Below are 18246 nucleotides of genomic sequence, written 5' to 3' on the forward strand. Positions count from 1 at the left end.
TTCCTTCACATTATTCTGTTTCTTTAGCTATGGGCCATCCCAGGTGATGCCATGCCTCTCCTGCATGTAGCTTCACCCTTCGAGGTGTCTGTCACTTGTTTCCTGCGAGTGAGGGTCCTCTTGCTCTGTCAAGCGCATGATCCCAAGCTAGAGGCTGCCAGAGATCTCCCAGCTATTGACATGGTATTTCTGGCTCATCCCTTTCCAGGAGCTGCAGAGAGGGTGAAGGGGCTAGAGAATGAGGGGGACGGGAACCATCTTTACTGCCTGTGTTTTGAGATTTTCGCCGGAGGCTGGCCCTACAGGAATTTACCCAGCCCACCTATAGAATCAGTGGGGTCCTGGAAAGTGTTTTCCAGGGCAGAGACACCGAAAGTGAGAGTGCAGAACGTCTACGGGAAGGGTATCTGCAATGGGTGTTTGTTTAACAAAGTCCAGGGCAACTGTCTGCAAGGAAGGACAGGGGAAGACCGAAAGGTGCCTGCTGTTCCCTCAAAACCGTGCTCCCTCCACCCCATGGGAACTGAAGGCTACTCTCTCTCTGGCCCCGGGACATGGTGCCGGCAGAGAACAGGAGGTGTTTATCCACACACCCATCTTTTCTAGAAGCCAGTGACTTACCCCCCAGCCCTTCATCAGAGACAACTGTGCCTGAATCCAGAGCTTTTTTCCAGACGTACCTCAGACTGATGGGGCAGAGGGGAGAGGCCTCATGGCAAAAGTTGAACTGTTTCCCCTGGGAAGTGTCTGGCAACTCTAATGAGGACCGGCACTTTGCATTTATAGAGCGCCTTTCATCTGTGGCTCTCAAAGCTGCTCCACAAACATTAATTAACTCTCACACCTGTGAGGCAGGTGAGGCTGGTTACCCCCATTTTTAGAGATGAGGAAACAGGTTTGAAAGGAAAAGGGCTGTGGTGAGCCACCAGGGCTGGGGGCGGCTCTGCTGGAAGGAACTGCCTTTCTGAATTCCCAGCGCCCTGACCCAATGGCCCTAAGCGCAAAGCCAGGGAGCCTCCCTGGGACCAGGCTCCAAATATGGGTCCCAGAGGCTGTGCATGGGGGAGACGTGGCCACATGCCTCCTTTTTTCCCTCCTGCAGGCAGCCTGCCACCTCCCAGGCCCTGCGATCTGGACAAGACCCCTCAAAACCCTGAAGGCCTTTAAAACGCAGCCTCCCTGGGCAGGTCTCTGCCCGGGCTTGGTGCTGGATGCTTCCCTTCCAGTAATTGCTGGAAGAATGAATGCATCTTAGCTTTACATGACTAACCAAGATGTCTATAGCCGGCAGAGACAACGGTTGGCAAATACCAGAGCTATTTCACAACCTTGCTTTTTCCAGGATCCAAAGCTGGTAGGAGCTGACTCACATTATCATGGGGTTTCACTGATAGCAACAACGTGCAAATCCCGTGTCTGCTACCTGGGCGCACTTCTAAGTGACCGCTTAGCCCTCCTTCCCTTTGCCGTGCTGCGTTTTGACTCCCTGCCACAGAGGCCAGAGGAAATGGCGCTGAAGGACAGTGGGACTTCCAGGGAAATGCCTCTTTCAAAGCAGAGAAGGACCCCGCGCCTGGGGCCACCACAGCATGGGGTTCTAAAGGTAGCAGCAGAGCCCCAGGGGGCACTCTTTTGTTTGCAGGGGAGCCGAGATCTTCCCTCCCAAGGGTCCAAGATGGGGAGATGAAAGCTGCCACCACCACCACCACCACTACCCCCAGGGCCCGCCCTGACACATCACCCTGGAAACTGACTCACATCTCTGAGCCCTGAGTCATATCCTGTTGTGCGTTTGGAGGCATCCAAGAGGGCATTACACCAGCTACCCATGACTGAGGTGAATCTGAAGGGCACCCTGGGAACTACCCTGCTGTCTTCCAAACAGAAAGAGGGAAAAAATCCTCCAGGGGAAAAAAAAAGAAACCAGGATGGCCCTGAGGGTTTCTGTGTTCACCAAGCAGGTTTGGCTCTTAAAAATAGACGCCAGGGCCCCATGACATACATAACTGTCTGGTCTCTGTTTTTAAATGGCTCTGAAGGGTTACCACAAGGTCGCATCTTTTAAAGATATCAGCTGAAGAGCCAAAGGAAGGGCCTTCTAACTATAATAGCCACACCACAGAGCTGCCAACCTCCTCCTGGCCCCTGGCAGAGAGAAGATGATTGTGCTGTTGGGAATCCAGGTTTTGAGGGTGGGCATTCAAGACCCCAGAGAGGTAGGTGGTCCTAGTAAAACCAAGAGGGGTCTCTGGCCATGCTCCTATGTGGCCTGGTGGGGGCCTGGGGCCAAAGTTGGACGTTTGAAACATTTCAAAGAACAGCTTTCAGTTTTGTTGATTTTCTTTGTCACCTTCCTGTGCGACACCTTCTTTGTCACTTTCTGTTTCCCTGATTGCTACTTTAATTCTTATTATGTCTTTTCTTCTGCTTGCTTTTGGCTTATTTTGCTCTTTTTCCTCTAGTTTCCTAAGCTGGGAGCTTAAATTATTGATTCTGGACTGTTCTTCTTTTCTAATATATGCATTCAATGTTTTAACTATCCCTGTAAGCACTGCTTGTACTACGTTCCACAAATAGAAGCTGGATTTTCATTTAGTTCAAATGCCTTCTAATTTCTCTTGAGACTTCTTAGTTTACCCATGGGTTACTTGGAGGTCTGTTGTTGAAGCTCCAAATATTTGTTCTAGCTAACTTTCTGTTGTTGGTGGGTGGTGGTGGTATTATTGTTGCTGTTGTTTTGTTTTTAGTATTAAATCCATGCAGCCTGAGAATATACTTTGTATGATTTCTGGTCTTTTAAATTTGTTAAGATGTATTTTATGGCCCAGAATGTGGTCTGTCTGGGCAAATGCTCTCCGTGAGCTTGAGAAGAAAGGGTATTCTGCTGTTGTTAAATGGAATCTTCTATAAATGTTAATTACATCAAGTTTGTTGGGAATACTGTTCAGGTCAAAATGCCCTAATTTTCTGACTGCTTGATCCATCAATTACTGGTAGAGGGGTGTTGAAGTCTTCAACTAAGTGTATTTTTCTATTTCTTCTTGTAGTTCTAAATCAGTATTTGCCTCATGTTTTCTGACACTGTTCTTAGGTGCTTACATATTAAGGATTGTTATATCTTCTTAGAGAACTCACTCCGTCATCATCTTGCAATTCTCATCTTTATCCCTGAAAATTTTCCTTTTTCTGAAGTCAGTTTTATATTAAATTAATAAGGCTACTGCCTTTCTTTTGGTTAGTGTTAGCATGGTCTTTCTGCATCTCTTTACTTTTACCCTGAGTTTATATTTCAAGTAGTTTCCTTGTAGACAACATATAGTTGGGCCTTGTTATTAATTCACTCTGATAATCCCTGTCTTTTAATTAATTGGTGCATGTAGAACATTCATACTTAAGTGATTATTGGTATGGTTGAATTCATATGTACCATGTTTGTTTTCTATTTGCTTACTTGTTCTTTTTTCTCCTCTTTTTCTGTCTTCTCTGGTTTTAATAGAGCATTTTATATGATTCTGTTTTATCTCCTCTCTTAACATATCAATTATACCTTTTTAAAAAACGTTTTTAGTGTTTGCCCTAGAGTTTGCAAAATACGTGTATAATGAATCTAAAGCACCATTAAATAACACTACACCACTCTTTCCTTCCTATTCTGTTATTCCTGCCAGTCATCTCATTTGGCCATATGTTGTGATCACCCAATACATTATTCCCTCTATTATAATTTTAAACAGACAGCTATCTTTTGGGTCAACTAAGAATAGGAAAAATAAGACTACCTTCATGTATTCTTTCTCTGAAACTTCCTTTCTTTGTGTCAATTTAATTTGCTGACCAGTGTTTTCCTTTTCCTTGAAGAATTCATTTTAATATTTCTTGTATGACGGCTTTGCTGGAAAAAATACTTCAGTTTTTGTTTGTCAGATAAGATCTTTGTTTCTCCTAGATTTGTAGAATATAGAATTCTAGGCTGGTGGCTTTTTTTTTTTTTCTTTAAACACTTGAACTATTTACTACACTTTTTGCTTGTATGGTTTTTGAAGAGAAGTTAGAAGTAATTCTTATCCTTGTTGCTCTCTAGGTAAGATGTTTCTGTAGATTATTTGGTATTTATCTTGGTGTTCTCTCTGCTTCTTGGATCTGTGGTTTGGTGTCCATCATTAGTTTTGAAATACTAGTGGCCATTAATACTTCAGATGTTTCTTCTACTCTGTTTTCTTTTTCCTTCTGATATTTCCACTATGCATATGTTACACCTTTGGAAATTTTCCCAAAGTTCATGGCTGTTCTGTTTTGGGTTTTTCTGTTTGTTTGCTTTGTTTTTTTCTTTGTTTTTTCTCTTTACCTTTTAGTTTGGGAAGTTTCTATTAACATATTTTGGAGCTCATTGATTCTTTCCTCAAACATATCTAGTCTGTTGATGAGCCCATCAAAGGCATTTCTCATCTCTGTTACAATGTTTTTCATTTCTAGAATTTCCTTTTGTATCTGAGAGTTGCCATCTCCCTCTTATATCACCCATCTGTTCTGGCATGCTGTCTCCTTTTTCCATTAGAACCCTTAATACATTAATCATAATTAAATTCCCTAGCCAGTAACTCCAAAATCTGTGTCATACCTGAGTCTGCTTGTGCTGTTCGTTGTATCTCTTCAGACTGCTTTTCTTACCTTTTGGCATGCCTTGTTATTTCTGATTTGAATGCTAAACATGAGGGGCACCTTGGTGGCTCAGTCAGTTAAGCATCTTATTCTTGGTTTTTGGCTCAGGTCATGATCTCAGGGTTCTGGGATCAAGCCCCACATCAGACTCCATGCTGAGCATTGATTTTCTCCCTCCCTCTCCCTGGCTCTTCTCCCTGCTCGCACATTCCTCTCTCTGTCTCTCTCTCTCTAAAATAAAATAAATAAATAAATAAATAATAAATCTTAAAAAAAAAAAAAGAAAGAAAAAAAAGAAAAAAAAAAGAAAGAAAGCTAGACATGATTTATCAGGTGATGGGAATGGATGTAAGTCGACCTTCAGTGTGAGATTTTATGTTCATCTAGCTAGGAGTTGGGCTGTGCTTTATGTTTACTGTAGCTGTAGATGTCAGAGGCTTCAAATTCCTCTAATATCCTTGTTTTTGTCTCCCTCGTTGTCTTTGGACTTCCCTAAGAACTCTTCCCTAGTCTCTTTGAGCTGTAACCCACTGTTACTATACTGGATCCCATGAAAACCTGGAAGAGTTCCTGATGCCAATCTCATGAAAGTGTCCCTACCCCAGTCCTCATACATGCACAAATGACTGAAGATCCTAGAAGTTTCTTATTCTCATGGTAGTCTATACTTGGTCTCCAGCAGTTTATCAAAATTACCAGTTAAGCGTTCCAACCAATTTACAGCTCCAGCAGTTTCTGCTCACGGTATGCACACCACAGTATGATCTTCTATAGTCACCTGCCTCTCAAGATTTCAGGGTGGCAGGTTGCCCTACAGTCTCAGTTCTCTAACAGATCCAAGAAGATTCATGGATTATCACTCTGTTCAGCTCTTTCCTTGTTAAGAGGGGAGTGGTGACCCCCCAAGCTCTTTGCATTTCAGAGCTACAGCTGGAAGCAGCAGAACATCAGTTATTTGATAGGGTCATTTTTCACTCTGGAGATATTTTGATATTGCTGTATCAAAAGGTGAAAGCACTCACTTTCTTACTGAGTGATGTATGTCATTGATCCCTCTGAATTCACCACTTACATCCACCCTATCTTATCCCTAATCCCCCTTCTCTGACCTCATTTCAAATGGAAAGGAAAGGGAGCTCTGTTTTACCCATTTTTTGATGATCAGATATCTGAAAATAACCCATCACAAAATGACCTCAGTAAAGTGGCTTCATCAAAACATTATGTACCCTGAAAAAAAACAGGAAGCAGAAAAGCTCAAATTTAAATTTTCTAATCCAGTCGTTTTATTAATGGACATGTGAACTGATTGAGATTGGGTCTTTCCCCCCTCTATCCTTACCTCAAATCTCCAGTTTTCTTACCCTTTACCACTTAATCTCTGTAGCCCAGTTCCTCCCAGGTGCTGAAGACCAGCAGGCAAACTTTTTATCAGTGAATGGCGTGATATTATTACCTGAACCTCACCCTGGAGCAGGCGTGTATGGCTTTACCAATAAATTATCAGATAAATCCCTTGGCATGGGTTTATTTTCCTTTTTAATAATATAATCATAAAAAGTAGTCAGACTTACTGAGCATTTAATATGACCAAAAACTGCTCCTTGCTTTACATATGGCTTATCTCACTTATTCTTCACTACTACCATTTGAAGTAAGAGAACTACATACCAGAGAAAATAAGTGACTTGCCCTGGCTAAAGGTAGAATTCGGACTGAAATCTATCTATGATTTAAATTAGGTGCTTTCCCTAGTCTGTTCCTTGCAGAGGCAGAACGTAAGTGCATAATAAATGCCATTAGGGTTATCTCTAATGTGGGAACAGCTGTTTGCAAGTCCAGATTAGGCAGATAATCCATCAATCACCTGAATACAGGTCCGCCACTAGCTGTGATTCCCTAAAGGCAAGGACTATAGACCATTCACTACTGAGTCCCCAAAACAGTGACCTTAGTGAAGCAAAAATGCTCACTGACAACATGAATGAATGAGGATGTGAATAACTTCATGAGCCTATGAATTAATGAACAAACTAATTAATGTGAATGAATAAATGAAGCAACTCTCAGCATGACGATCAGTGCCCCAGGAAGAAACCTTTCCAAGCATCATCTACTCCCAGGATCTTCACTGATACCAAACTAGAAGCTCCAGTGGGTCAGGAATTACATTGGCCTTATTCATCAGGCTATTACTAGCTAAGTTAGCACATGCCTAGCACATACTAAAATTTCAGTAAACTTTTGTTCTTTTCGATGGACTGACTTATCAGAGGCACTCCATTCAAGAACAAGTAGCTCTACTGTCTGGAGAATGACTGACACTGGTTCTCTTCCTCAGCCTATGGCTTCTTTTCTGGATAACTTCCATCTTCTCCCTGCCTACTTCCTCTTCCCAGAACAGGTGTATTTATTGTTACAAGCACTGTTCTTCACCCCACCCTTCCACCTGAATCTTTCTTAAATCTGATTAACATACAAATTCAGCAAAGAAATACTGCAGAAATACTGTATGCCATCAATTTGAATTAGAATCCTGACTATTGGAAGGGGCTTTGAGAGCATGTCTCAGAGAGGAAAATAAGGATGTATAAACAAGTGGTTCACGCTCAAAGACAAGCATGGAGGCCACTTATCCTACTTATCCTGCCTCTCATCCCCATGCTTGGGGTGGCCCACAGTACTGCCAAATATTTCCACACCTGCCTTCTTGTGTTCACGTTGGCCCCATCAGAACAACAATGGTAACGGAACAGTAAACTCAGCATACACCATATCGTCAGTCCTAGTTTTTTTGTTCTATTTGGTGCTTTGGGTTTTTTTATTAATAATACACATAGAATTAGAAAATACCCAAAAAACCTGACATGAGAAGCTCGCCATCACCACCTTCTGGCCCACCTCTGGCAATGAATCCAAAGGCAGCTCATTCAGGTCACATGAATGAAAACTGATAATGCAGGGGTCCTTTGGGGTTTTAGTGCTAGCCCTCCTCTAACGCTGGAAAGCTAAGTTGTGGTGTGAAGCAAGAATGTTGACTCTAAAACCCTGTGTTAAAAAAAAAAAACAATCACAGAACTTGGACTTTAATCATAAAGATCATTTTACCAAAGCATATTTTTTAAAAGGCTGTGAAACATTATGCAACGTTTGCATGGTTTAATTATGAGTTTAGAAAAGCCTAGCACAACTTTTTCACTACAGTAAAACATGACAGAGCATGAATCATGGCATAATACTTTATGCTTACTGTGGTTTTAGACATGGGGTTAGGGGTGCTGGGCTGTCTACACAGCAAGGCATGAATTACTGAACCGCAATTCACACCCCGGAGGGCTTTATGACAATTATAAAACCTCTTTTGTTTGCTTCTTAAATGATTAAAATATTTGAGTACTATATATTCATCTAGCAAATGTGTATATCTAGGACATATGCATGTCTTACAAAAATATCTGAGTCTATAATTTATTTTTCACTTGGAGCAAAACCCTTGTAGTAATACAGGAATGTTGAACAATCTGCTATTTTGCTCTTTGCTTTCAGTTATTAGAAACACTGTTATCTGTAAGGCTGTGCAGGATCTTTGACGATAGTGGATCTTTCATTTCCACTGAGTTTAGAATGGACCAGCTATTTTATTTTCTGCCTTCTGCTCAAATTCCCCAAAATGCAGAATGAAACGAGAACCCTTCTTTAATATTAGATTTCAGAGATTCTAAGTGAAAATATTTGCCCAGATTTTCCAAGCTTAAAAATTGAGTTATTTGAAAAGAAAGAAATCGATCCACATGAGGGATGGGGACTGGGGTGGAGGGAAGTCGGGGGCAGGTAGTTGGCAGGCAGGAGAAGAGCCAGGGATCCAGGTAGATCTCCAAACCCCTGATTCTGTTATCCACTCTGCCAGCTTCAGACAGATAAACAGAAATAGCAAACTTGAACTGCTGGAAAAGAAAAGCCCCTGGAGGAAGGAGAACTGAATATTTCACAATGAGTAGAAAGAACTCACTTCTTTATATCCTGGCACATACACAGCCTACACCCAGCATTCTCCTGAGGAACGTTGCTCTTTCTAGATTTACTCCCAGCTTCATGTAGCCCTGACTATGAAGACCCCTGGGAACTAGTGTAGTCCACAGAGAAGATGGGACACAAAGAGAAAATCGATGTTTAACCCTAAAGAAATGGAAGGCTATCTTATGAGGGCACTGTGTCCCATTCAACTTTTCTTACACGTGTTGCCAGAGATTAGAGGGTTTGTTCATTTTTTTCTTCTGCTTTTCATCTGCACTGTGATGCTTTTGAAAACTAAGACTCCTATGAATGCTGGAGTCAAATTTACAAAATCCTTTTTACCTAAATCTTCTGAAGTCAGAGTTTTGTCTCTTCTCTATCCCAGTCCCCACTTAATGGCTGTCTATAAAATACTTGCTCAACATTCTGCCCTTTAAACATTGCAAACTTGAGGTCTTGAAAAGGTTCAGGACACCTGTCGGTCTGGGTTGGTAGAGCCAGATCTCTACTGCTGGGCTTGTGAACTAATCCTCAGGTCTCATCGTCAGCTTCCCAGCCAGACCTTTTCTAAATTCCTTGGGGGAGAATTCACCTAAATAGAGGATATTTAAAAGCCCTTGGCATATTTTTGCCAAAGTTAAGAAAAAAAAAAACAAAACAAAACTCTATGTTCTTTTTTGCTTACTGAGCACAGATGGATAGGTGATCCACCTGAGTTTATAAAAGGTTTCTGAGGATGAGAATTGTAACTCTTGGTAAAGCTGAAATTGTCTGGGCAGTTGATATGTGCTATAGTTTAACAGGTGAGCATTAACACATCTACCTGGAAAGCATATTCAACTTCTCCCATCATTGTTAGCATGATTAAATCAAACCTCTGGAAGAAACAGTTACCAGAGGAAAATCAAGAATCACACATAAACTGTATTTCAGTGTCTTTTGGGGGAGGGTGGAAATCATCAAACAAAAGTAAATACTTGGACTTACTAGACACTGGTCAGCAGGCCACAGGCATGTATAGCATATTTAAACAGAGGTGACTAGTTTTTTATTAAGAGATTTGTTTTTTCTTAAACCCCACCCCACTCTACATATGATTGACCTCCCTGATTCTCTGCAGACACAAGGCAGATCCAGCCATCCCCACCATGGTCCTATGATCAGTCCTACCAGTACCTGGGATCGATCGCCTCACCTTCTGTACACCCAGCAACACCCATCTCACCTGGACGGGCCAGCGGCATGACAACCCTCTCTGCAGAGCTTTCCAGTCGACTCACAAGTAAGCTGCTTGAACACACCCTTTGAAGTCAAGCTAAAGTGGAAGGTTCAAGAGACTGGAGATGTATAAAGGGTTTGGCAGTCATTCTAGGGGGTAAAATTGTGGTTTAAATACAAGGTTGTCTAAGTCCCATGTCCATTCACTGATTTTCCCTGACATCTAGCAAGAGAGATTATGAATATGAAGGCAGAAGAGGATTCTTTGAGCATTTCGGGGTTGCTCACATTTGGCAGAGAGAGGTAACAGCAGGGGGATTAAATAATATACAAGTCCAAAGGAATCAGCTTCTAGGACTCAGGTGGGACTGTTCATTTGATGGTGGCAAGCTTTCACAGGTCATGTGAACAACACTGGGGTACCTGTGGAATAGGAAACAGCTACACCCCAAATGAGACATTTCGAACTAAGAGCTCTTCATCCTGGATTAGAGGAACAGAATGGAAAGCTCGGGTGTCGTGGTTAGCATAATTGTTGTTAATACGAGCTCATTAAATATTAGTCATTTAACCTATGAGACCTTTTGGGCTTGGCACTCACCTTTGCTCGTGGGCAGGGAAATCAGAGTTAGAGAAAAATTCCTTTGTTGAAAGCAAAAGAAGAAACTCCCTGTTTGGAGCTTTGAAATTGGAGCTGGACCAAACTGTGAAAATACTTCAGAGAAATTCAGCATTATGAAGCCTGCAAACACACTTCATATGCGTGGGGAGGAGGGTGGTTGTTTTTGCTTTTCAGCTCTTGAGATCAGATTATAGTAGATTAGGGGGCAGGCAAAGGGGCAAAGGCGTCATGTCTGCCATTTTAAATGTCGGATAATGTGGTGTTTTCCAGACAGTTGTGATTACTTGAGATTTCACCAAATGCTTTAGCTTCTTTTCGGAGCTTCTCAACAGCACCACCATTGGCATCTGGGGCCAGAGAATTCTTTGTGGTGGGCGGGGGTGGGGGGGTGGGTACTTGCTGCCCTGCGCACTGTAGGATATTCAGCGGCATCTCTGGCCTCTAGATGCAGCAACAGGCCCCCTCCCCCGCACCAAGATGACCAAAGATGTCTCCAGACACTGTCAGATATCTGGAGGGCCCCCAACTACCCCCCAGTTGAGAACCACCATCTTCAAGTGTTCTTAGGTGCTGTGGTAAAATGGAAAAGCCAACTTAGTTGCCCACTTTTTGTATTAATGCCAAGATTTTCAGGGCACCTGCTGGCCTAAGGAGTTGAGGAAGTAGCATAAGAATGATGACGTCTGTTCAGCTTGTTGTTTCAGAAGTTCTGTTCCCTCAGGACCAGTTTGACTCCAAAGGCACTTGTCAACTTTTATTGATTCTTCTCAGAGCACTGCTCTGCTCTCTACATCTAAAACAATCACTGTTTTCCTTGGTAATGTGCCTGCTGTGGGTCTCTGGGAATGTATTACGTAAGACTTTTGACTTGGTCACCACCCAAGATCTGCACCTTATAGTTTCAAGAGCCCTCAGGGGGCAGCCGCTCCAACTGACCAGTGTTCAGATGTGAGGGTGACTTTTCTTTTTTTTAAAGAGAATGGGTAATGTGCACTCCCAAGTCCTGTGTTGCTGTTACGCTTCTGAATAACGGGGACCTCAATTACCCAAGGAGTGGGGGAAGGACATTTTATGGTATGAGGGTGTGAAGTACACAAAAACCACGTCCCATTTCAGCACCCAAGAATTATCCTTCCCTGTCTTGGAGGGAGGGCGGGAGAGAATTCCAGATGAGCTTTCCCCAGTAGCAGAGAAAGGCATGGGAGACTGCTCTTCAACTTGGCAGATCTCCCTCTGAGAAATCAAGCCTGGAGTGTGGGCCTGAAAAACCTTGTCATATGCCTGGGGGCAGTAGGGGGTTGCGACACATGAAAGCAAAGTGGCTGCCCCGGCTGCCAGCTTTGAGAACCTGACACTGCTCTGCTCCTGCTTTTCCTTTTAATCCCGCCCCAGAGCTTTGTGTTCAGCCCCTTTCCCCACCCCCAGCCCCACCTGGACTTCCTTCTGCATGGGGGACTTGCACACGCTTTCTCTCTTTCTCCTTTGCAGACAGTCTCCACACCTTGTCTGAAAAGAGATGTCATCTGGAGGTTTTCCTTTATTTTTTTTTCTTTAAAAAAAATTAATGTTTAGCTGCCAACCTGGGCGACAGACAGCATGCATTAATCTGAGTCATGCAAAAGATCCTTTTAAGGCTGCCATTATCTGCTCAAGCTGTTTAATCCTTTGGGGGCAGTGGGAGGGGCTGGAGTGGGACAGCTTTCATCCACGTCAAGCTGTGGAACAAACACTTGAGCTGTCATGGCAAATATTTAGCCCCATCGGTGGGGAAACATTTCCAACTAAAATACCTGAACCTCCTAATCCCCAGATTTCCTACTCTTTAAAAAGCTCCCTGTGACTATCTGGGGTCTCCACCCCCACCAACTATGGAATAAGGGGGCACCGGGCCAGCCCAAAGGACAAATGGGTGATGGTGGGGTGAATGGTGCATGACAGTGGGACTCAGTAGGAAATGTCAGACGAGACATAAAAATGGAAACAAATATTTGAATAGATCATTTGAATCAGAACATATCTAAAGGGCCAAAGATCTTTTATTATCAAAATGTGTGGGGAGAGAAAGCTAACTTGACCAAACGGGTGGTCTTTTGTCCAGTGGTGCGGTGGAGACAGGAGAATCACGGGCAGTATTGAGGATCTTTCAGATAGATACTCTGCCCACAAGTGAAAGAACTATTTTCCTCTGACAGCTGAGACCATAACATCATTGCATTACTTATGTCCGTGACCAGCCACGGACTCACTGGGGATTACGGTAACTTGGTACCATCACCACATTACCACGTAGTCGTTGGAACAGACTGGCAGAGCATGTCCAGACATCGCCATGAAACAGGGTGACCTTTCATTCATTTTCCAGTGGATTCACCTTTTTGTCTCAGGGCAAATGAAGCAAGAGGAATACTGGGCGGAGTCATTAATTTGTGTCCAGAGTCTTGCATCATGCCAACAAATTGATTGTATTTGCCTAATGCTCTTCCTCCTACCTCAGCTTCTCCCTAGACTATAGAAATCTAACTGGAAAAATGGAGTCAAGCTTCCTGTCACTGCTCTCTGGGTGAGCAAAAACAAGTGACACAGAGCTTGCTCACAGACGGCCCCAGTAAGCGGCCAGGGACAAACCGTGTGGAATGAGGTGCGGCCTGGCTTCAGGACGAGCTAGAGTGTGGCCGTGGAAGGGCAGCCCCAGAACCACTGTCAGTTTACAACGTTTTCCCTGCCCACATGTCTGACTGGCTTTGAAAAGATTAACAGGAGTGTTTGTTTGAAAGTCGGACTCCTGGTTTCCTCATTAGCACAGAGATTGGCTACAGACTTTGGTTGTTTCTATAAACTTTAATTACCTCTCTGATGAGGGGTATATACCTCCTCATCACATTCACCCCAAATTTATAGAGGAGTTTGGAAAGAGGGAAAGGGGAGAAAGGAGGGGGAGAAGGGGGAGAGAGGGAGAGGGAGAGAGGGGATGAGAGAGTGGAAGAGAGAGAGAGAGAAAGGCAGAAAGAGAATGAGAACACTAGCTCTCCCTGCTGGAATAATAGGCTTGAAATATGAGGAAGTTGATCAACCCCGGATGCCTTCCAAAAACAGATTAATCCACCCTGGAAGCTTTCCTTTCAGAGCAAACTCTTGGCTCTGTCAGTTTCTCTATGGGCCTGAACACAAAAGGACACAGACTACATGCCATCCTGAGCTTGGACTTACTTTGTATGTTGATCTGGAAGCTTAAAAATTTTAAAACATTTAATTTTGCCTCTGCTATCTTTTGGGTTTGCTGCTGTAAAGACTACAGCCCTGGCCCAGTCATTTGATTAATAATTCTGAGGAACAGGATACCATCCTACATCTACATGGTGGTTCTCAGTCGAAGAGTGGGGGATGGTTGCCCCCCTTCACCTTACCCCCGGAACATTTGGCAGTGTCTGGAGACAATGTTAGTTGTCACAATGCAGGGTGTGGGGGCGCTACGGACATTTGGTAGGTAGAAGCTAAGAATGCTCCCAAACGTCCTACAATGCAAGGGACAGCTCCCCACATCCCCAACAAATACATAGCTGGCCCAAAATGTCAATAGTACCACTGCTGAGAAACTGATCTACAGGACACAAGGAACACTTCCTGGCACCCAAAGCCCCTAGTAGTTCCCAAGGGCAGCCTATGGTAAAGAAAAATGTTCCCAAGGGCAGCCTATGGTAAAGAAAAATGCAGAGGGATGCAATGAAGGCCAAAGCCAGTTTCTGAGACCAGAAATGCAGAATCCTAACAAAGTGAGTTTTATAGACAAAGTTTTGCCATTCCTGGTAAAACTTAAACATGTGGAAAAAATGGAATGGATAAATCAAAGCCCTGCAGCCATTTGTGTTAACAAATCAGTGAAGCACATGAGGGAATACCAGGTGACACTGAGGACCTATTTTTCTGAAAATGTGGAAGTAGTCTAAAGGCACCTGAGAGGGGAGGAAGAGTGGTATTGATAATCACTGACAATCACTCACAGTCACTACTATGGCATGCATTAGGTAGAATCATAAGAAACCGACAATTTTTAATTGTTTGAAACCTACAGAAATAGCAGTTTCCTGTGATTCAACCTAAACATTATGTATGCTGTATTATAATGTTATTACATATTAAGATTATAACACAGTATCATATTATATATGATATATTCTATTAATATTAATCTATGGATGCATCCATCTCATTACTATGATATAATTTTATAAGTTACATATTGTTATAATTATGTTAATATCACAGATTACATTTATATTAATATTGGCATATTAGTATATTGATTATAGACGACTGGCAAACTTTTTTTCCGTAAAGGACCAGATACTTAATATTTTAGGCTTCCCGGATCCCACGGTTTGTCTGGGTCATGATGACTCCACCGTGCAGTGGTCGTTCATCAGCAGCTAGGAGAATTCCTAACAGGAGTGAGGCTCATTCCAGTGAAACTTCATGCAGGGCAACGGATATGTGAATTTCACATAATTTTCACGTCAGAAAATACTATCCTTCTTTTCACTTTTTTCAACCATTTAGAAAAGTAACTCATTCTCACCTTGGGGGCCATACAAAAACTGGTGGCATCTAAAAGGTGGGTCTGCCAACCCTGTCATTACCTCAGTATTACAGGTATTATAGTTATATATATTATGTGTTATGTTACACTGTATTACATCCTATTATATTGTAATGACATTGTAGCCTACCCCACCTGACCTTCCGTGACTCCCGGAGTTACACCCTCTGTCACCGCAGACCATCACACCACCTCCCTGCCCACTAGCATGCTGGGTAGGCAGTCCCCTTGGCTCCCGGGGCAGCAGCATTCTGGGTAATCCTCCTGTGGGCGGGCCGTGGGCGGGCCGCGGGCGGGAGGACCACGGCCTCCCCGGCTCCCACCTCCCCCCTCACAATCTTTTCTCGCCCGCCCCCACAGCGGCCCCCGACCTGACGGCCTTCGGCGACCCACGCCAGTTCCCTGCGCTGCCCTCCATCTCAGACCCTCGCATGCACTACCCCGGAGCCTTCACCTACTCCCCGACGCCCGTCACGTCGGGCATTGGCATCGGCATGTCCGCCATGAGCTCGGCCACGCGCTACCACACGTACCTGCCGCCGCCCTACCCTGGCTCATCGCAGGCACAGGGCGGCCCCTTCCAGGCCAGCTCGCCCTCCTACCACCTGTACTACGGCGCCTCGGCTGGCTCCTACCAGTTCTCCATGGTGGGCGGTGAGCGCTCGCCGCCGCGCATCCTGCCGCCGTGCACCAACGCTTCCACGGGCTCGGCGCTGCTCAACCCCAGCCTCCCGAACCAAAGCGACGTGGTGGAGGCTGAGGGCAGCCACAGCAACTCGCCCACCAACATGGCGCCCGCCGCGCGCCTTGAAGAGGCTGTGTGGCGGCCCTACTGAGGGCCCCGCGGCGGCCGAGCGGGAGGAGCGCCCCAGCCCAGGCCCAGCCTTTGCTCTGGAGAGCCCGCGGGTATGGGGTCCGCGGCCGGCGCTGGGGAGGGGGCGCGCCCCTGCCAACTGGGTTCTGGGATCTCGCTCTGCTCCGCGCCCACCCCGACCCCGGCCCTTGGGCACTCGGGCCCCGGGCCACCTGCACCCGCGAGGCCATGCGGAGCGCCATTGCTGTGGGCCCGGCTCACCTTTTCCGAACCTGACCCAACCTGAGGGTGTCCGCTTCACCACCACGTGGACGCGTCGTAAGGCAAACAGGAAGATTCCCAGAGGGAAACTGTGAATGCTTCTGATTTAGCGATGCTGTGAATAAAAGAAAGATTTTATACCCTTGACTTCACTTTTTAACCAAGTTGTTTATTCCAAAGAGTGGAATTTTGGTTGGGGTGGGGGCGGGGAATGCAACTCATCTTGTTTGGTATCTAATTCGTATTTTTTAATTTTCTTTTCCAGCACCTTATAAATTGCAAAGTGCATATTTGCATTTGGGGTGGTTTTTATTTTTTTATATATATATATATTAAAAAATTGAGCTTGCTTCTTTCTTGCTTTGACAATTGAAAGAAATATGATTCCTTTTTTCTGTAAGTTTTATTTAACTTTTCTTTTGGACTTTCGTGTAGTTGTTCTTTTGAGAAACAGCTACAGCTTTGGGTCATTTTCAACTACTGTATTCCCACAAGGAATCCCTAGATATTTATGTATCTTGTTGTTTAGACACTTACTTATGTGTTGATACTTTTTTATTATTTAAATGTACTTATATTAAGAAGAAAGATATCAAGTACTACATTTTTGTTTTTGATAGTAGCCAAAGTTAAATGTATCACATTGAAGAAGGCTGGAAAAAAAGGATGAGCAATGTGATGACTTGGTTATCTAAATATTGTTTACATTAAACTCCCTTTCATGTTAATCAAACGAGTTGGTAGCTAATGCAGCAATGTTTTTAATGCTTTTTAGATACTGAGGGTCACTTGAAGGATCTGAAGTATGGAATTTTCTGCCAAGCTCAACAAAGGGTCTCATACCTGACTCCCTCCCTTCCAACAGAGAAGGTCAAATCTGGTTCCAGGAGGTTCAGATAGATGTCAATGATTGCACCTCTGGAGAGGATTTATTTTCTGCCTAGGGGTTTGCTCCCTCCATGGGCTTGATAATTCTAGACATGCTTTGTAACCGTTGAATCCAAAGTAAACTATGTGGAAGAGCAGTATCCACATGGGAACCGAAAGAATGGATTTATGGGTTCCTTAACTGCTCCCTTCTGGAGTAGTAAGGAGATCATCTGAATCCAGAATTCAGATTTTTTAGCTCCAAGAAAATACTCCTATTTGATACAGTACCTGTTCATTGACTCAGAACAAAACTTGTGGCTGTTCCCCAAGGCTGGGAGTGGAAGAAACTAGACCTGGTGTCTTTGGTGCCTGAAGGTCTCCAGCTGAATTTTCATAGTGTGGCTTGGAGGCAGACCTGAACAGGACAGTTTTCCTCTGTGTGCTTCCATGGAGTGACATAGGAAAGCATCATCCCCCCTGTGCCAGACTCCATCCCAAGCTGCTCATTCAGCATCCATCTTTGCATTGCTTTCACCAGGCTGAGACCCTACCTAATGGGGTATGTGCACTTTTATCTGTGCATCAGCATGACAGGAAAAATTCATGTCACAGCTGCCCATGGCTACAGTTCAAAAGTATCCAATGTCACTGTAAATTTTTATTGGAGAATTTGGTCAGAATGCAGTTGTACAACTCATAAATACTAACTGCTGATTTTCACATATGTGTGCTCAAAATGATCTGGTTGTTATTTAATGTACCTCTTAAATTAGTTGAAATGATTTCAGGTCAACTCTGAAAAGTATTTGAAAGCAGGACTTCAGAACAGTGTTTGATTTTTATTTTATAAATTTAAGGATTCAAATTAGAAAGATCTTTGGCTGCAGGCAGCAAAACAGCTGGTCTTATTTAAAACAACTTGTTTTTGAGTTTTCTTATATATATATATTGATTATTTGTTTTACACAGATGCAGTAGCACTTTGGTAAGAAAGAGTAAAGCAGTTTGTGTTGTCAGTCAGGTCATTCTTATCTAGAAAAGAGCTAAAACAGATCTTGGAGGAATTCAGAATATATTCATTTTCATTTTAGACATGATTCTCTCTCCATGATTCAATTTAATGTTTTATTCTGTATTACGTTTTTGCAGCAAAATTATCCTTAAATGTCAGCAAATTGAAAATTTTTATTTTTA

The 18246-nt window shown here is 43.6% G+C and overlaps 1 protein-coding gene across 1 annotated transcript in view; it reads left to right on the plus strand.

Moving 5' to 3' along the window:
- Positions 1-16327, plus strand: part of RUNX1 (RUNX family transcription factor 1) — a 246307-nt gene extending 229980 nt beyond the window's left edge. The window contains exons 9-10 of the mRNA XM_080807548.1: positions 9794-9955; positions 15468-16327. Of these exons, the coding sequence (XP_080663674.1) occupies positions 9794-9955; positions 15468-15943 (638 nt within the window). The 3' untranslated portion in view covers positions 15944-16327. The remainder of the gene's footprint in view (positions 1-9793; positions 9956-15467) is intronic.
- The last annotated feature ends 1919 nt before the right edge of the window (positions 16328-18246 follow it).

Source organism: Martes martes (genome assembly GCF_963455335.1).
Source record: "Martes martes genome assembly, chromosome: 1".
Classification (NCBI taxonomy): domain Eukaryota; kingdom Metazoa; phylum Chordata; class Mammalia; order Carnivora; family Mustelidae; genus Martes; species Martes martes.